Source organism: Henckelia pumila, chromosome 3 (genome assembly GCF_033568475.1).
Source record: "Henckelia pumila isolate YLH828 chromosome 3, ASM3356847v2, whole genome shotgun sequence".
NCBI classification, from domain to species: domain Eukaryota; kingdom Viridiplantae; phylum Streptophyta; class Magnoliopsida; order Lamiales; family Gesneriaceae; genus Henckelia; species Henckelia pumila.
Genome location: NC_133122.1, coordinates 192,564,507 through 192,584,421, shown reverse-complemented (window position 1 = coordinate 192,584,421; position 19,915 = coordinate 192,564,507). Strand labels below are relative to the sequence as shown.

At 32.7% G+C, this 19,915-nt stretch overlaps 3 protein-coding genes across 8 annotated transcripts; 2 read left to right on the top strand and 1 right to left on the bottom strand.

Annotated features, from left to right (window-relative positions):
- Positions 1–7,229: 7,229 nt before the first annotated feature.
- LOC140892472 (RING-H2 finger protein ATL16-like) lies at positions 7,230–8,442 on the top strand. The gene has a single exon (XM_073301372.1). The coding sequence runs from the start codon at positions 7,280–7,282 to the stop codon at positions 8,219–8,221; it is 942 nt and encodes a 313-aa protein (XP_073157473.1). The 5' UTR covers positions 7,230–7,279; the 3' UTR covers positions 8,222–8,442.
- A 1,063-nt stretch (positions 8,443–9,505) lies between these two features.
- On the top strand, positions 9,506–15,473 carry LOC140887209 (probable glucan 1,3-beta-glucosidase A). 6 transcript variants are annotated; one of them, XM_073294303.1, is made up of 12 exons: positions 9,506–9,619; positions 9,707–9,812; positions 9,962–10,077; positions 10,299–10,418; positions 11,117–11,305; positions 12,520–12,678; positions 13,502–13,671; positions 13,934–14,086; positions 14,439–14,791; positions 14,928–15,113; positions 15,228–15,245; positions 15,344–15,461. In XM_073294303.1, the coding sequence occupies exons 2-12, from the start codon at positions 9,737–9,739 to the stop codon at positions 15,415–15,417; spliced, it is 1,614 nt and encodes a 537-aa protein (XP_073150404.1). In that variant the 5' UTR covers positions 9,506–9,619; positions 9,707–9,736; the 3' UTR covers positions 15,418–15,461. The 6 variants fall into 6 exon arrangements, with proteins under 6 accessions (XP_073150404.1, XP_073150407.1, XP_073150406.1 ...); XM_073294306.1 differs by lacking the exon at positions 9,707–9,812 and having other exon boundaries at positions 9,548–9,619; XM_073294305.1 differs by lacking the exon at positions 9,506–9,619 and having other exon boundaries at positions 9,627–9,812; positions 15,203–15,245; positions 15,344–15,473.
- Positions 15,474–15,711: 238 nt separating this feature from the next.
- On the bottom strand, positions 15,712–19,590 carry LOC140887208 (protein DETOXIFICATION 27-like). The gene is made up of 8 exons (XM_073294300.1): positions 19,136–19,590; positions 18,397–18,938; positions 18,149–18,235; positions 17,219–17,275; positions 16,670–16,908; positions 16,413–16,531; positions 16,070–16,159; positions 15,712–15,918 (listed from the first exon to the last, which is right to left on the bottom strand). The coding sequence occupies exons 1-8, from the start codon at positions 19,565–19,567 to the stop codon at positions 15,859–15,861; spliced, it is 1,626 nt and encodes a 541-aa protein (XP_073150401.1). The 5' UTR covers positions 19,568–19,590; the 3' UTR covers positions 15,712–15,858.
- Positions 19,591–19,915: the final 325 nt, after the last annotated feature.

Here is a 19,915-nt window from a genome sequence, read left to right as displayed (position 1 = left end):
AACTTCTATAAATTAATAATATTTTGATCAATGATATTCAATTTTAGAAAGATATCAATTAACCGCTAAATTAATAAATTATTATTTTAAAAATTATTTTTTGATTGAATGAACGTGGTTTTGGTTATATATGTTTATTTTCATAGATTTTTATAATAGTTTTTTTAAAAAAATTATAATCTTATTAATTTATTAAAACTATTAATTTAACATATCAATCCAAGTCGAGATTGAACAAATTTATCTTTTATAAAAATTAAATTTATGAAAGTTTATTTTATCGTTTTATTTCATTCTAAATTTATAATAGGAAAAATATATATGCATATAAAACTTTAAAAATACTTTCTATAATTAGTATTATGAAAATAATAATTTTTTCAAACTCGATTTAGAAGACTCTTATATAAATCTATGAAAATTAATAAAACACAATTTTCTTATATAATTAATCTCTATATTCATTTTGAATCAACAATACTCTATAAATAATAATTTATTAATTTATCAATTAATTAATGCATTTTTAAATTAGTAAAATATCATCGTCGTTATATTATTAATTTATAAAAGTTCAACTGTATTATAAAAATTTTAAACAACTAAAATTTTTTTAATCATAATAATCGTTTTTTAACATGCAAAAACAACAATTAAATCTGTAAATATAAAACTAAAAAATACTAATGAAAAGAATTAATATTACATATTATATATATATATATATATATATATATATATATATATATATAATAGGCTATGAGGAGTAGGGGTTTCAAACCTCGACTCCTCGAAAATAACAAATGAGGAGTCGGGGTCTCAAACCCCAACTCTTCAAGGAAGTGGGGTTTCAAACCCCACGTTATTATATTTTTTAAAAGTTTTAAAATTTGTTATATTTGTTTAAGTCTTTTTAAAATTTATTATATTTATTTAAAAAACCCTAGGAGTGTGTGTTCAGGATTTCTAAACTAGATAAGTTGGAGAAATATTCTCGGTATACATGTACGATATGTTGGTGTGTTAATTATGTCCTACATCGATTGGTTAAATAATTTGAGAGTCTAATATATAAGCTTCGATAACCCTTTCCGTGAGCTAGTTAGCTTTAGGGGTTGAGTTAGGTTCAAGTCCAATGGACGTTTGACTGCCCATAGTTGGGTCCGACGAATGTATTGGACCGTCCATATATAGTTGAGTAACTCGTTAATCTCTTCATGCTCTAATCGTTTTATTATAGGCTTAGACAATACTTCCCCTTGAGCTAACAGTCTAAACATCTCGTAAAAATAAAATACAACGAAAATTTCTCTCTCGGTATAACATATACTCATTATAAGGGAATGTGGGTTGCACATAAACAGTTTGAGGTGTTGTCACAAGGTGTTGACAAAACCTACAATAACACCTTGAGTAATTTGCAGCGAAAAATAATTAAAGCGTGAATAAAATAAACAAGCAACTAAATAAATAGACTCAAATTTTTAAGCAAGAGTATAAAATACTCTTGCAGTGCGTTAGGTCAAAACTTTCACTAGAAAATAATTCAAAGATTTTTACAAACCCTAAAACTAGTGATTATTTTAAAAATCAATTTTCTCCAACATTTGAGAAAATAAACCAACGAAAAACATCTCCTAAAATTCTATACGAAATAGAATAAACAAACAAAACACGGAGATGAATCCTTGAGACCGAAACTCGACTAGAACACTTCAATGTTTGATCTTCGATCATCACGTGTTCTTCAAGGCTTCAAGGTTACACGACCAACACAACTTCAATAAATCCTCTCAACATACGTATCTGACGCTTTTAAGTAAATCTCTTATCGGTCTCTGTGTTGTGCTTGTACACGTCTATCTCATATAGGCTAGAATCCTTGTTATATTGGTTTTCATGCATGCATAGAATTCTCCTTGATCATATTAAATCTACAAAACATAAGAAAAAGATAAGTTAGATATGATATGATCATTAAACATAATATCTCAAATCTTATTTAAACAAGGAAACTAATATTTAAACAATATATCCAAAAGATATTTCATGCAAAAGACTTTAAAATAAAATCTTTTTAGAATTTAGGAATTTTAAGGAATAAAATATTCATTTCACTCATGTTATCTATAAATATATATATATATATATATATATGTATATGTATATATTAGACGTTTATTGGGTTTACTCCATGTTTATTACGTTCCATGCTTATTTTGTTTTTGTGAAACATTTTGTCCTGTATTCCACTATAAGACATGGAATATGTGAGTGATCTTTAGTGATTGTAAAAGACGATGCATGTCACAGCCTAATTATTCCGGGGACCAAGGCACTGTCCCCGAGCGTGAAAATAACTTGTGAGGACGAGCCCTATATATTTATCTTATCTAGACTATATTATTTATAGTCCAAAATATCTTTTAATTAAATAACTAAAATATATTATCTAAATTAATTTTTATCAGGAAATCTATTATGATATTTTATTTGTATCTTACAAGTTACATCCAAGAAAGAGAGAATACATTATATCCACTTCAAAGGTACGTATAATTAATGTTCATGAAGTGTATATATATATATCATGCCCACTCATCGAGCCCACCTAATGTGTCCACCATGAGGTGTCACTCAACTATTGGATGTGATGAATTGTGCGTCCAATAGTTGAGTGTCACCTCATGGTGGGCACGGTGGTGGACATGATAGCAAATCTCACTAGCTAATTAAGGAGGAAATTTATTTTTATATGAATTCTGATAATTTTTTTTTGGTTATGATGGACAGAAAACTTTACGAAACGTGGTGGAGCAGTACTTTATTTCATTTGAGTACAGTAAATATATCAAATAACACTAAATTCACATGTCCCACATGTTTTGTGACTCAATAAGTGCTCAATGGTTCAGCTCACCTACAACTGTTTACACTTAATTCTTCAGCTACCACTATGTATACTTATCAAGTGGGATGATCAGGAAATGCGAGCGAAACATTTCGATCACCAATTCCACCAATTTAATTTCCATTCCTACAATCCTACCCATTTAATCTTTACATGCAATAATATGTATATATATATACATATATATGTAGAGATAATATGTGTGTCTGTGAGCGCGGGCACGAGTATGCCGGCATGTATGCGAGCTCTTTAAAATAAAATATTATATTATAGAAATCATCTACATTGAATTGGACGAGCATATATATGAGCAGATTTATTATGAGATGAGTCGATTCAGTTTATATTCATAGTGAAAATGTAAGTACTATTGGTATAAAAAATAATATTTTTGTGGATCATATCGGATCGTAGATTCATTTCAAAAATTGATTCGTTAAACGATCTCATATGAATTTTTGTTCATATATGTTGGGAGTGGGAAAAAATTATTGGCAAATCCACTATTAAAAGAGGTCAGTTTCGTAATGTTATTGGTACTAGACATTTTTATTAATTACTCGTGCATTCTACTTAATGAGATAGATATATGACACACATCACCAAAGTTCAAACAACAATATGCATGCCTATAAAAGTTCTTAGTTATTTGTTTGAAAATCAAAAAAGAAAAATCGATTGGTAAGAATTGGATACCACCCCACCCCAAGATCACCCCAACCCCCACCCAAAAAATAAAATCGCAAGAGTTCACGCGTATGATTGCTATAAGTTATTTGGATGAAACTTCTGAGCTTTGTTGATGACTTGATGTATATGGATCGATATGATTAAAACAATATAAAAAAAATTCTCCCATACAGCAAATTTGAGCTCACTTAACTTCAACCACTTCAAAATTGTTGGAGCCCAAATTAAGAAAGCAGGACTTGGAAGCGAATCTAAGAGCTTCGTTTCTCAGACTCTATTTGGATAATTATTTATACAATATTTGTAAAAGTGGGTTTTTAAAAAAATGTTTTAAAAGGTATTTAAAAATATTAAATATGTGTTTGAAAATTATTTTATAAAAACATTTTAACTTTTCAAAAGTACATAATATACTTTGATTTTCATCATTTTCTTTCATTTTGAAAACATAAAAAATACCTCTCAATTATTTTTAAAAAAATCATATTTAGAAAACATTTTTAAAAAAAAAAATATTTTTCAAAACGTTCTACAAAATTATTAATGTCCAACACATATCTCAATTAGTTTTTTTTTTTTTACTTATAAAATATTTTAAAGATCATTTAATATCATTAGATTTAATTGATGACAATTATTCTAGTTATTTTTTATTTTTTGATGAGGAACCTCGGTCACTACTTGACCTTCGGTTGTGCACTAGGTAAAGTCATGAGGAATATATTTAGTACATCATTTGATTTAATCAAATATCATAATAAGTGATCAGGTATTCATGTTGAATAAGAAGAACGTAAATAACAATAATCGCATTTCTATCCTATTGATTGATTTAGCTGAAAGTGTACTTTTTTTTAAAAAGAATACCGTCTATTTTGGCTGAGGTTAGGCGGACTTTTATCCATTTATTAGATGAAAAAAAAATACATGAGAGGGATAAAGTTATGGAAAGGCAATGGAAAAATTTCTACCTTATTCTTGTTTGCGAGATTGGTTTAGGAGAGAAGTTTAAAATGTGTATTGTATATTATGTTTTATTCATATTTTCCTCAATTACTAGTTCCATAACTATATATTTAACTTGAGCGGTTTTCTACCCATCATAGTCCATAGAAGATTTAATTGGGTAGATTTCTACATAAAGTCCATTATACCAATTTTTTAAATATTTTTATACTCGTAAAGTCGTAATTAATAAATCACTTTATTGGATTTTTTTTAGGAAACCTTGCAAATTTATTCAAAGAGTAACAATAAATCACTTCATTGGATTGTTTAATTCATAGAAACTAAAGTACATATAAGGGTTAATGTGCCCACTGAACCTGCTTAAATTGCTCCCGAGCTTGTTGCAAATGATTAATGAGATTTTGGTCCTAATTAGTATTATTCTAAAATTGCGTCTAATATTGATCCATATTTATTCGAATCATATGTAATGTCCATATAATTCATGAAACTCACACACGTAAAATACTTTGGACAATATCATAAGGGTAGACTGAATTAAACCAATTCAAATATAATCATATTCTGCTTAGATATGTCGAATAGGTTAGTCTGATCCAAACTTTCAGACACATGTTAGACCGCTTTCAAACCGGGTGGTATAGCTTGTTATTTGGTGGGCTGGAAAAGTGTCATATATATCAACCCAACCCACAACGATACATAGATGATAAAATTCTCATCAACGCGTCAAAATTTTTAAAAATAAATTTAACAATTAATTATGAAAATTTAATCTTAAAATTCTAAATAATAAAAAATATCAAATATTCGATGATATTGACTTTTCTTAACACTAAAAAAAATTGAGCATATATTTAAGGAGTATGGTTCTTGTGAAACGGCCTCACGAATTTTTATCAATAAGACAGGTCAAATTTACTCATATTTACAATAAAAATTAATATTTTTCGCTTAAAAATAATATTTTTAATGAGTGATCCAAATAAAAGACAAGTCTCACAAAATTGACCTGTACTGAGACTGTTTCATAGGAGTTTTTGTGATATTTAAGCTATAAATGACATATTAAACAATAATATTAAAAAAATTAAACACACATAAATCTATTATATCTTATATCTATTATATTAAGTGTGAGGACACACAAAGTTGGTATGTTGAAGTGACCTCTTTGTTTTAAACTTTTTTTACAATGATTTAATTTTTTTATTTTTTACAATTATTTAGTAAAAAAACAGACTATACTTAAACGCAAACGTGTACGCAAAAACAAACAATACAAGCACACAACGTGTGTATACAAAAACGCACTGTATAAGTATGCAACGCGTGCAATTCGTTACTAATTTTTATTAAATATGAATGAGGATAGTTGTTAAATTTAAAATTTTAAAAAAATCTTTTATCTTTTTAAAATTTCCCCATCAATAACGGTATAATATTTAAGACTATCATATTATTTTATTTTCAAATAATCTATTACTCAATTATTATTTTTTTGACACTTCTACTTTAATTTTGGAATATTAGAGACAAAATCCCACGTACTCAGATTAATCAAACATATAAACCTCACTATATATACATTAGACACTTCCAAATTTCATATAGCTTCATATGAATTAAATTAAAGGATAAAATAATTATTTAATGATTAACGGAAATTTAGCTTCAAAAAAAGTAATTAACAGAAATTTTAATTTTTTCAAAAATAAATATCGGGATTTTGTCTTTGGAGATGTGTTTATATATATATATATATATAGTTTTGTTATGCTGCTCACTTTTCATGCCCACCACTATGCCCATCTATGAGATGATACTCATCCATTGGATGAACAATTTGTATATGATTCATCTCATCCATTGGATGATTGCCACCTCATAGGTGGACATGGGGTGGACAACATAACATAACTATATATGTATATTAAAATCTCTATAATTATACTTAATAAATTAACAATTTTCTAAAAGTAATTTTTTCTCTGTCTTGAATCAATGTTCTAAATTAACAAATTTGACACACTTATAAGATCATAATTTTTCGAAAAGCTAGCCATTGTATAAATATAAATATATATATATATATATATATATATATATATATATAATCTCGTCAATATTAAGAAATTAATCATTCTCTAAAAATTATAAACATAAATAGATGAGAAATACACTGTATAATTTAGAAAAATGATGACAAGCATAATCAAATGAATACCAACTCATAATTTGAAAACCCAAAAATCATTGAAACTTTTGCTCAACAAATCATTAATTTTTTAAATAAAAAAATACATATTTCTACCGAAAGCCACGTGTATATTTATATTTGATTGATTAAATTAATCAATAAAATTGTAACTTATCTCGTCAACACGACAATAGCTCATGCTGTATCTCACCACCGATAAACGATCCCGCATGCCATATTATCGTGACGTTTTCTATCCATTCAACAATAATATATATTATCAATTCAATTAATTTTAAAGTTGCTTAATTTCACTTATAAATAAAGACAACACTCATTATCTACTTGACTTATGACAAGCTAACCAAAACCAGGAAACTTCGAAGAAAACGAAATCACACCAATAATAATGAAATAACTAATCCACAGATTTAAAAAAAAAAAAAAAAAAAACGAAGATATATAATATTCTTCACTTCTTTTAATCTTCTCTTTCAAGTTCCAAAACGATGCCTTTGATTCATCGGAAAATAGTCCAAAGAACCGAAACCAGCAAGAAATATGAATCTTGTGACGTGTGTTATTTTTGCCCATACGATTGCACCACCTTCCCTCCGCCACCGCCGCCGCCGCCGCCGCCATCTCCAACCACCTCACGCCATCAATTTCCCACAGTATTGATACTCATCATCGGTGGTTTAGGTGTTGTTCTTCTCTTGTTTGCTTATCTCGTTTTCGTTCGATACCGCTCGAATATTCTGAGGAATTCAAGGAGGATGATGAATCAGTCCCCTGCAGCACTACTGGGAAATGATATAATTGGTTTGAACGAAAATCAAGCCGGGCCGGCGATGGATCATCACGTTTGGTATATCCGCACGGTCGGGCTTCCCCAGTCTCTGATCGATTCGATTCCGATGTTCGATTACAAAAGAGGAGAAAATATGATCCAAGGGATCAGTACTACTGATCAGTACTGCCCTGTTTGCTTGAGTGAATTTCAAGAAAATGAAAACCTCAGGCTTTTGCCCAAGTGTACCCATGCTTTTCACGTGCTTTGTATCGATACTTGGTTGAAATCGCACAAGAATTGCCCAGTGTGTCGTTCCCCGGTGGTGTTAATCGACAATCCCCACACATCTGTGGCTAACTCGACGGACATGGGCTCGGATCATTCGGGTTCAATACAAGGGCCGGAAAATGAAACGACGGATTCGAGCTCCGTGCACGAAAATGGAGGCGAATCGCGTACTGGGTTGGATAAGATGGCTGGAATTTTGTCGAAAAAACGGGTGCTAAGCGATTTGAGTGATCGTAGATCACCGGAAGTAGTTGATGGAGAGTTGGATCAGAGAGTTAGGAGGTCAGTTTCCATGGATTACTCTTCATGTGATTCAGTGCTGGTTGAGATTCATGACAAGAGATTAGACGAAGGGTGTTCGGAAAGCTGAGTGTGTGTGTCTCTATATATATATATATATGATTGCCATTTCTGCATGATCATAGTTTGCAGTTTTCTGAGGGGTACAATGTTCATGTGTAACATGAAATTTTTGTCGGAAATCTGCGTGTCTCGCGCAAAGAACACCGTGAAAATAACGTATTATCGACTAGTTTGGTATTTCAGTGGGAAGATGCATTAAATGGTGGATTTTGACAGTAAAAAAAAATAACAATTTTGCACAACAAATCTTTAAAACAAAAAAAAAAATCAATACAAAAATTTAATTTGTCAAAATCGTACAATACATTAAATACAAAATCTCGTGATATAATAATAAAATTTCATGATATTATTATAAATATCGTTGTACATAATATTTATTATTTATTGTATTTCTGTCATTTTTCCTTTTTTTGTTCACCTGATCATTGCACAATTAATGTGGGTGTAGTGCTGGACTTTGGCCCGGAAAATGCAAGTTGAATCTTACCTTTTAACTTTTTTGAAAAAGAATCTCATTTCTTTTTCTTTTCTTTGTTTTTTTTAAAGATTAAAAATTTTATTTATTCATGTATTTTTTTTAAAAAAAAAATAAATAAATAGAATCTAATTTCTTCTAATCACGCATAGACATGTCAATCATGTCAATTCAGATGAATTGTGTGGATTTTTATATAGATTAATGAAATCGTCTAATATAACAAAAAAAATTCTAATGAGATCAATTGTTTGTTACATAAATCTCTAATTAGATTCAATACATAAAAAATTATTATTATAAATATAAAAAAAACATATTTTTCATTAAATTTAATATACATATTTTTTTAAAAAAACTTTGTAACTGCATAAAACAGGAAGTTGAATTTTGATAGGCACACACAATCATCACTTGCCCTTTGCAATAAATAAATATTTCATTGAGTTGACTATATGCGGCTCGTACCACTGCTTGTAAATAAATGTCAAGGTATAAACAATACTATAATTTCTGCCATACCGGATCTTTTAGCACACACTTTGTCCGGAGTATTGCAATAACTTGCAAATAAAGTTAATCACGTTTGAGGCAAATTGCAATGGACTTGTTCGAAAAATTGTTAGCAGTGAAATTGAACTCCGGACCATGTACTTCGATAACTTGATATTGGAACAGTGGATGTTACTTTTTGAATATCAATTTTTTTTTATTTTTTTTTAATATAAAAATTTAGGCCCTTTAGATCTAGGACACGCTGGCATCTACAAAATCCGTGAGAAGTCTAGTAGCATTATTAAACTAGTCGAACACCTCAAAAATATTATTATTTTTTTATTATGCATGATCGCTTTGCTGATTAATATGCTTCCGACATGGAAATTGGAATGCAGTAATGTCTTCATTTTGGAATCAGCATACATACAAGTAACGAATCACCAAAAATCCCCTCTTTTGACTATTTGCCTCGAGCTTATTTTCCGTCTGTGAATGGCTTTTAATGCGTTTCTACAGCATCAATAACATCGGGGCAGCTAATTTCTTATGGAACTTTTCTTTTGCAAATGCGTTTTCTTGGTACTGGTGTTGTGTTTGTTCATCTTTTCGATTGGATGCTCAGGTTTGCTCTGGCACTGGCATTTTGTCGGGACATTATGCGATTCCTTTTTGTTTCTTTGATTTGCTTGTTGTTAGGTGGATTTTGGAGATGCGCGGACTTAGAAATTCTTGTTATTGATTGTTTTTTTGTGTTGGGATTCTTGGATTCAGCTGCGGGATTGCCTGGGAATTCAAGAGTAAGAGGAGTGAATTTGGGTGGATGGTTGGTGATCGAGGGGTGGATAAAGCCTTCGCTTTTTGATGACATTCCCAATGGAGATATGCTTGTGAGTTGGTTTCTTTAAATTTTTTCTTTCCATGGGGGAAAAGAAGGCCAATAGGGGATGAAAGTGCATCATTTTATATTATTTACTATATTCAGTAACCCTAATTTCCCATCTGGGTCCATCCATCACTATTTTATTAACCCATTCCAAATGTGATTAGAGTTCAATATTCGGTCAACTGTGTGTTTTTGGTCTGATTTATGTACATATATATTGTGCAGGATGGAACAGAAATTCAATTAAAATCAGTGACATTGCAAAAATATGTTTCTGCTGAGAACGGTGGCGGAGCAAAGGTTACCGTAGACAGGGATACTCCTCAGTCTTGGGAAACATTTCGGGTCAGACACATAATTGAATTGCTTATGTTCTTGTTCCAAAGGTCTTGAGGTTGATGTAGATTGCTTTAAGCAAAATGTAATTTATCTTTCATCTATAATTGGTTGCTTTATGAAGTCCTATAACTAACATTATGATAGCAACTATTACGGAATGTCAGGAATTCCTCTGTAATGTATCAAAAACGTCAGATATTTGAAAATCAAATCCAGATAAATGGGGTCCTGAGAGTAGTTCTAGCTTTTAATATTAGGTAATCCAACCTTTTCTTTTTTAAGTATTTAACTAGTTAATGACATTTGATGTGAAAAAATATATATATCACCGACTAGGTTGATGAATTAAACAGCTTGATTCTTAATCCAGGTGCATTTCTCGTCACGATTTTTGAATTTCAATGCTATTAATTTGGATTATGGGTGGACGAATTGCTTATTTTCAGTTTCAACGAATACGTTCTTTGGTGTCATAAATAGACATCAAATAGTTGAAACAATATTGTTCTCTTCTTAGTTTGGCTTTGTATTCGTTGATGTTTTCTATAAGCAAAGATCATTCTTATGGATACCTTTGTCCACAAATTCTTGAAAAGAGAAACTCGTTTTCCATGACTTGCCATTAGCATGTGAAAAACTGGTATTTTCTCTTGTTGAAACTACTTGATCTCCAAGAATTATATTATTACTTATTTATTTCTCAGCAGTTATGGAGAGTTTCAGAGTCAATATTTCAGTTCCGCACTTCTGAAGGACAATTTTTAACCTGCAGTGGCGATGGGGACAACATAAACGCAGTGGCCAAATTGCCATCTGGTACAGAAACATTTTACCTTGAAAGAAATAACGACAATCGAGTCCACATTAAACTCAAGACGGGTACTTACATACAGGTACGATTTCACTTATTCTGTCAGTCAAGATTTCCATGGCATTTTTATCATAGATGGTTTTTCGCCGTCATGGATTTTTTCTGGGAGCCTGGGAGTGCAAATGCAATTTAACCCCTTATCTTTTTAGAACACAGTCGCTAGAGATATTTTCTGCTATTGGTTTTTCTAAGATAACTATGTTCGTCACAATCATAGCCAAGGTTCTGATTATTTTGTGTCAATTAGATCAGGGGTTGGATAAAATCTGTTGGATAGAATGATATACATATCCATAGTTTTCTACTGCATGGCTCGAGGACGTGGAAATTTATCATAAATTCTTGCATTTGAGTTGCCTTTTATACTGGGAAACAGTGATAAAACACCTCTTTAGCTCTCTGAATGATTTTTTCATTCCTTGGTAACACAAAGTCTATCCCTACCTCTTTGAAGATGAAGGTAATGTTTATGCTACTTGCATTGATCAATTTGTTTCATTGCTCCTAAAAGAGATCTCCGTTACAACAGTTTCATCAGATAAATTTGTTGATATTTTATTTCTTTTAAATGGCCCTATTTTAATTGAAATTCGAACAGTGTAGCTTACAAAAAATTTGTTAGATATTTATTCACAAAAGCATCTGTTACAACCCTTTCATCAGATAAGGAGCTGATATTTTATTTCTTTAAAAGACCATTTTCAAACCTGGTGCCACTTTGATTTGCATAGCCACCTTCTCTCACATAAGTTCCAGCAAGATCTTTAAAATGTATCCGCTCTCTATATTATTGGACTGCATTTAGATGGGTCACTGTGATGGATTGTTTTCTGTGAATAAGTTCCTCATATTGTCCACATTTTAGAGTACTATGAATAATTAATTGCTAGCTCGCAATATTGTTGCTCCTAGCAAAACTAAAGGTTTGAAAAGTAGCAACTTGTTTGTTTCAAGGCAGTTTTATCTTCACTAATTGGATGGACTAAAACTCCGAAACCATTGGTTTGAGGCTCTCATCTGAAAAGAAATTTACTATCAAGTTTTGTACTTGCTTGGCGCGTCTGTACTCTGTTCAACTACTTTCTTGTGCTCTTTGATACAGATTAATATAGGTGAACGAATCAGCACTCAATTCATCTGGCATTTGAGTGTCACTGAGTGCTCAAATAGTTCTTGATGAGATGTATGATGTTAGAAGGGAGAAAATAAGCATGATAGAATATTTTATCTGTTTAGGCTTCCAAAGACAACCAGCTAACAGCAGACTATCCAGGGACACCCGGCTGGGACGATAATGCTGCAACATTTGAGTTAATAATTGTATCTAATAATATTCATGGAGATTACCAACTTGCCAATGGGTATGGGCATGATGCTGCAGAAAAGGTGCTCAAGGTAATCTGATTTTGTTTGCAGTTTTTTAAGCCAAGCCCCGTAGTCACGTGTTTGATTTCGTGATGCGTATACTGATTCTTCCCTCAGGCCTGTGAGATGGAAAGAACGAGAGCGATAATAAGGAGAAGATACATTGTTACAAATCCTGTAAACAGAGAGATTCAGGAAAATAATTTTGACATGACATTTTGCGATTTGTAGTGCTATACTGCTATTGATAGTCAATTGGTTATATCCATTAAAATCTTCCATGTACGTGACATGTTTACATTCAGTATCGATTTTGTTGATTTTATTTTGTAAGCTGGACGGCTCTTTAAAGCTGCATGGCAAATAATCTCCTTTTCTCTCACACACATGAAATGGTATTACAAGAGTTTCTTGAAACTTTGTCACTTACAACTTCATATGGTGAAAGCAGGATGAAAAAACACCCTTGCTTTTTTCACCAATGTTATTCTAAGTAGCTTGAGTAATTTCGGTATGCATTCAATATTCATAAATAGTTAAAGTAATTATAGAAATGGATCCTGGAGTTGAGTGTCAGCTTTTGTAAGTATTCTGTTCTAAGCCACCTACGGGGAAGCATAACTATGTCCATTAGCACAACCAGAAAAATTTGATGATTGGTGGTTGTATGATTCAAAAAAATTATGTTCCACCATTAGCATGAGCTATAATTTTTTATAAACGCCAGATTCCTATGTCATCTCAATTATTTTTTGTAGGTTCCTCATTCTAGCTATCTTGAAACATGTATACAATGTTCTGGACATATTACCTTATGTTGCATCATATCTTCATTTGTTATTGCAATTTGCAGGAGCATAGAAACAATTTTATCACGAGACAAGATTTCAATTTCCTCTATATGCATGGTATAAATACTGTGAGGATACCTGTTGGTTGGTGGGTAGCTTATGATCCCAGCCCCCCTCCTCCTTATATTGGGGGAAGTCTGGAAGCGCTTGACAATGCATTCTCATGGGCACAGTAGGTTTATTCATTCTCCCTTCTTTTTCAGAATTCTGTTGCTGGACTCTTTTTGTCTTTGGTTGTGAATGTTACACCACAAAATTCTTAGCAAAATTTGCCTGTTGTTTTCGTTTTGCTGTGCCACCAATTTGTTGAAATCTATACAAACATTACTTTACAAATAGGTCATGTGAACATATAAAGACCATAAATCTAGCGTATATTGCTAGACCTATTTTGCCAAGGCAATCATATTTCATTGTCTCAATACTGGGTGCAGAACATTTGGCATAAAGTGCATAATTGATCTTCATGCTGCTCCAGGATCTCAGAATGGGATGGAACATAGTGCAAGTCGTGATGGGTTTACAGGCTGGGCTAAACCAGACTATATCTCCAAAACACTTGAAGTGATTGATTTTCTTGCTTCAAGGTCAATTCTGTTGCTGTTGAATTGTTGTATTCCCATATCCATTTTGATTTCATATTGAAAAATTAGAGCTGCCTATGTTTTTCGTTTTTCAGCTGAGACATGATTAACATCTTTTAGCTTGTTTTCAATCCAACGCTTCATGCATATTTAAGATTTGCTTGTTCTGATTATTTTTCTTTGTAAATGTGTCAGGGTCGCGTTAAGGTGTCCAAATTAGTTTTATACAATTATGGTCGTCCTATTTTCAGATTTGTGAAGTTAAATCACAATGAACCCATGACATGTGTGCTTGTTTGTTGACATTGTAAAATCTTAGGCCTAAATCTTAAGGTCCAACCTGATTCTCTTGTAGGTATGCCAAACATCCTGCATTACTTGGGATTGAGCTATTGAACGAGCCATCTGCAGCCACAGTTCCTTTGGACATCCTAGTTTCATTCTACAAAGAAGGATACCAAACTGTCCGAAAATACACCTCTACAGCTTATGTTATATTCTGCCAAAGAATTGGCAACGCAGATCCATATGAACTGTACCAAGCTAATTTAGGCACAGTAAATACGGTTATTGATTTGCATTACTACAATTTGTTTGACACCTTTTTTGCCAATATGAGTTCATTAGATAATATTCAGTTTCTGTATAAGAATAGACAAGCGCAGATACAAGCTCTGAATGATGCCAATGGACCACTAGTTTTTATTGGTAGGTATGGTTCTTCCAATATTTTGTCTCTTTACCATGTTAACTTTCAAACTTCTTGAATAATATTTCTCCCTTTTCATGTGATCGTATAAGACCAAAGCTTAAATCGTGAGATTCTTGAACTGATTGATTGCAGGGGAATGGGTCAATGAATGGTTTGTGAACAACGGATCTCAAATAGACTATCAAGATTTCGGAAGAGCCCAGTTAGATATATATAACGCTGCCTCATTTGGGTGGGCGTACTGGACGCTCAAGAATGACAGGAAGCACTGGGATTTTGAGTGGAACATTCTAAACAACTATATCCAACTACAACAAGGTAATGCTATATGTATCCTATCATGATCATAGGTATGTATTTGACAGTTATACTGCAAAACTTTCTGCATCAATATATTGACAGAGCAGCTCGTTTTCTTTGGTGCGTTGACAGATTTTAAAACATCTAATGGTAAGTCCCGTGAACTCGATCTAATGACTAATGGACTGTGTTGCACTCGATTTTCAGTTAGGATCGGAACTACATATGTAATGCCTTCTTTTCTACAGATGGTTCATCATTCAGGCAAATATCCAAGTTTATATTGTTGCTTGGATTTGCGTTCGGCACTTTGCCACTGTGATTCGAACTAAATACCCAGGCTGGGTTGTCTGACTGGCCAACTTTGTGTCGCTGGCCTCCGTCTTGGCTATGAACGTGCGGAAGGAGAATGCAAAACAACGAATAACCTCTGTAACGGGCGGAGAATCATCATGTTGTGTTCTATTATCACTGCTTCACGCGACCCCTCGCGCATTATGCACATAAAAATAAGATTGATGTACAAATATAAACATTCATTTGAGTTGCTGTTATGGAAATACCTATCATTTGAAATCCAAATTTCGCAAATCATTTGGAACTTCGAAATGCGAGTGATATTAATCACATTTTTGGTTACATTATGATCGATCATATATCACCGACGATTCCAACCAAAATTACAAAATCATTGCAACTTGCATGCAAGAAAAATTATAATCATCCTATAATTTTGGTATCACCAATTTATTTGATAATTTGATCATGCGACGTATCTCTTATTGTCTGACCACTTTTGGACATGCATAGTAGCTTTCTCTGCCTGCATTATGAAAGAGAGCATCGCTTAGTAATGCGAATAGAAAAACAAAATGTTTCAAAAAAACAAAAACGAAAAAACAAAAACAAAAAGATAGATTCAATAATAATTAATGATTACAAATTTCAGATTTAAGTTAGTTTTTTCTTCTTACCTCTTTTTCCCAATCACATCGCACGGTAATAATGGCCAATATCAATGTTTGCACTGCGGTTCCACCAAAAATCATCCCAGCCCATATACCCTACGCAAAATGTATAAAAATTAAAAAATATGTCACACCATTTCAATAATCTCCAAAACCTTTACAGTGTTTAGAGTCATCATAAACTTGAGACTTTGATGTCAGATGAACTACAAGTCATCAACATCACATATATAATTTATATATAAGCGTCAATGTTACAAATACTTTCTTATTATAATCATCAAGTGTATATTTCGCGATTAAATTTCCGACTATAAGTCATGATTTTTTAAAAAAAAATGGTACATACCATAACTCCTTGATGGAAAACCCATCCCATTAAAACTCCAAGAGGGATTCCGAGCAAATAGTAGGAGCCAAGGTTGATATAAGCCACATATGATTGCCATCCCGATCCAACAGCCACCCCTTACCAAATACAAATCAATCCAAATGTTTAAATATGGCCCAAAAAAAAAAGCTAAATAAAAAAAAAATTGTTCAAGTGATTAAAAAGTTTAACTAGAGGGTTGAATTGTAAATTAATAAAATAAAATAAAAAGATACCTGAAAGAATAGGCTGAACACTGTTGAGGAGAATGGTGAATGCCAAGAGAATTGAGAGCTTGCTAACAGCTTGGAGCACTGGTTGGCTTGTGGTGAATATCAGGGCAAGCTCATTGTGGAAAAACATTATCAGCACCCAAAATACTAGGCCGATCATCAACGACTGCGTCACCGATACTATCGTCGCGAATCTCGCTCCCTTCCCGTTCCCAGCTCCGAGTTCATTCGCCACCCGTACTCTGTGTTTAATTGGATCATATATTCATTTTGATCAAAATTTATGGTTAGATTGATTAAGACTTTTAACCCCGCGCTATGTATGTACACAAAAGGTTGTCTTGTACCAAATCGACTAGAATTTTGTCTCAACATATGATATCATACTGAACAAGTGATGACGTAAAAAAATAAATAAATCATAAATAAATAAAATGAAAAGGCAATGGAATTGTACAGACGAGACAGAGAGATGAAATTTGTATTTATTTGACATTGAATGAGACAGTTGAAACATTTTCTATATATAAATATAGGAAGGAGAGGGCGTACCCGGTGCCAGCAAAAAATGCAAGAGGGATCATTAGCTCCCATCCGTTGATGTTCATGCTATCCATAAAAAAATTAATGATAAAATCCAATTTTTAGTCACTAAATAAAAATTAATGTTAATTCTCTAATAACCATACAAGCATTTAATTAATTATAGTCCCCTATATTCTCTCCATCCACCTCACGATAATATATTGGCATACAAGAAAGTGACAGAGGAAGCAGACCAAGGGGAACCATATATTTTTATACATATATAAAGTTAATTCCTTTTAAATTGATTCTTTATGTGATGTACATGTTTCATTACACAGTGGGGTAAAAGGCAGCAGACACAACACAAATCCACGAACATATATAAAACTCCAAAGTATTGTATATATATACAACAATAAAAGTCGTCCACGAAACATGCATGTTATGCAATACAATTTCGCATCAAAGTTATGTGTTCATGTTTTGTCAAGAAGAACGTCACCCTAAGCACAGGATAAATTTAATTTGTTGAACAGACGAAAGACAAATTGCCATCTCTCTACATATTTGTTTTTTGTTTTTTTTTTTTAAATTGATATTCTATGTTTTCAGTCTTAGTTGATCAGACGTAATGCATGCTCCCATGTAGAGTTTTAAATCATTAATGTTCCAATTAAAAAATGACTAAAATTATTAAAAATAGGACAAACACGTACGTACACTTGGAAAAACAAAAACAAAATTTTCCCAATAGATAAAAGGATATAGACCAGAAACAATTAAATATTGCTTGGCAAACCCCTAATGATAAATTAATCACTTTTAGTACTTCTGTCCTAAACAAAAAAATTGATTAGTAGAGTTTCATACAGATATCTCTCAATTATTTTATTTAGCGAAAAAAAGGCACATATGATGTTGAACTAAAGAAAAGTAATTTTGACATTTTCTCACCAGACAGACAAAGCATCTACTGCAATTTTGGCATTCTCCAGGTTCCCTGTCATCAATATTAGTATTCTGTAGTACCAATTCTCCAAACTGTTCAACGGAAAATGAATCAATGTTAGATTCACAAATAATCCTATAATATATCTTATTTATTATTAATTTTTATAACGATAGAACCATAACAACTACATATATTTCGCCAACTTATGATTGAATGTTAAACTTATTTGAGAGTACAAGAGCTTACGTACCAAAGCATGACACCAGAAGATGCTGACAATTTAAGAAAGTCCCACAGGCCCGACAAGGCCTCGGTGGAGAAGCCGGTCCAGGTAAGCGGGCAGCCGCCGCAGACGGTGTAGGAAAACAATCCCAACACGATGATCCACCACGACAGATTCAGCGTGAGAGCAGTGCCCACCACCCCAAACTTCAGCCTGTAAACAATCAACCAGCTAAAAAGTATGTGGACTAGCAAAGCTATCAGATTCACCCAAGCAGTGACGCTGTTCTTGAGCTGACTCTGCAGGAACCTCTGCAGCGGGAACTGGAAAGCGAAGCTGAAGTGAAGAGGGATGAAACAGAGAACCACCACCCCCGACAGCTCCGCCACGTCCGCCGGCTGCCCCAGCAGTTTCAGAAGCGGCGTCGCGAAGAAGAACAACGGGAGCATCGCCACGCAGCATAAGAAGAGAACTATCCAAGATCTTTGGAGATAAACTCCCAGCATGTAGTATTTCTTGGCCCCGTACGCTTGCCCGCAAAGGGTTTCCAGTGCACTCGCCATCCCAAGCTGAAACAAAAAAGATTTTAATTTAACACACATACGTAAATCATATATATATCCCAAGTAACAAGATTTAGGTAGCGTTTGGGAGCGTTTGGGAGAGCTTTTAGGAAGCACGTCTCAGCAAAATTTTAAATTTTTGTTAACGAAAAAGCTGAGCTACCTCAATTTGGACGGATTAAAAATAAAAATTTGATGATCACCATGAGGCCGAAATCGAATCCAAGAATGACATTACTAGCAATGGACATGGCAGCCAGCTCAAGATCACCGAGATGGCCGGCGAAAGCTTGCGTGATAACAAACGTAGAATACGAGGCGAGTCGACTGAATATCGCAGGACCTACGACTCTCCATAGCTTCTTGGATTCGATCCAAATCTTTCGAAAAATGGTCTGATCTTGCTCATCATCCTCTTCTATGAACTTGACTGAAGATGAGGAATCTAACAGAGGTTCATGAGTGGATTCTTCGTTTTCGATTATTCTACTCGCCATATTTTCCCGATTCTGTTTTTGGGTTCGAGGGGAAAGAATCAAAGAAATTAAAGGGCGAGTGAGTAACAATGGAGGGGTTTGGGAAATGGTGATTACTAGAGCATTCGTTTTTATAGCAGTACTGGAAATTGAAGGCATTTATATGAAACAGCATGTGGCTAGAAATTAATGCTCCTCGTTTTCATTTTTTTCGATTTATTATGTCCTATTTTGTTGTTACCGAATTTATTATTGTGTTTATATATATTATTATTGGTTATTTGATTGATGTAATTACATAGGAGAGAAGACAATTTTTCCAGCAGTTGGCAAACGTCATGGTACCTGCGACATGGTTCCGGAAGAAAATTTGTTTTAGAACTCATTGATTTTAGTTTAACTTTAATTGTTTATTTTTTTAAAAAAAATTAAATATTTTAAATGAAGATCGATCTTTTAAATATTTATAAAAACTGCACAAATATCCAGATTCAAATGAATTTGTAC

What these genes read in the sequence shown, in the direction of transcription:
- LOC140892472 (XM_073301372.1), top strand. Translation starts at nt 7,280, where the DNA reads ATGCCTTTGATTCATCGGAAAATAGTCCAAAGAACCGAAACCAGCAAG.
- LOC140887209 (XM_073294303.1), top strand. Translation starts at nt 9,737, where the DNA reads ATGGAACTTTTCTTTTGCAAATGCGTTTTCTTGGTACTGGTGTTGTGT. An exon ending in AATGCATTCTCATGGGCACA is followed by an intron (nt 13,672 to 13,933) that starts GTAGGTTTATTC and finishes TACTGGGTGCAG; the next exon opens with AACATTTGGCATAAAGTGCA. An exon ending in TGGACCACTAGTTTTTATTG is followed by an intron (nt 14,792 to 14,927) that starts GTAGGTATGGTT and finishes GATTGATTGCAG; the next exon opens with GGGAATGGGTCAATGAATGG.
- LOC140887208 (XM_073294300.1), bottom strand. Translation starts at nt 19,567, where the DNA reads ATGCCTTCAATTTCCAGTACTGCTATAAAAACGAATGCTCTAGTAATC. An exon ending in TCTTCTGGTGTCATGCTTTG is followed by an intron (nt 18,236 to 18,396) that starts GTACGTAAGCTC and finishes TCCGTTGAACAG; the next exon opens with TTTGGAGAATTGGTACTACA. An exon ending in TGTTCAGCCTATTCTTTCAG is followed by an intron (nt 16,532 to 16,669) that starts GTATCTTTTTAT and finishes GTATTTGGTAAG; the next exon opens with GGGTGGCTGTTGGATCGGGA.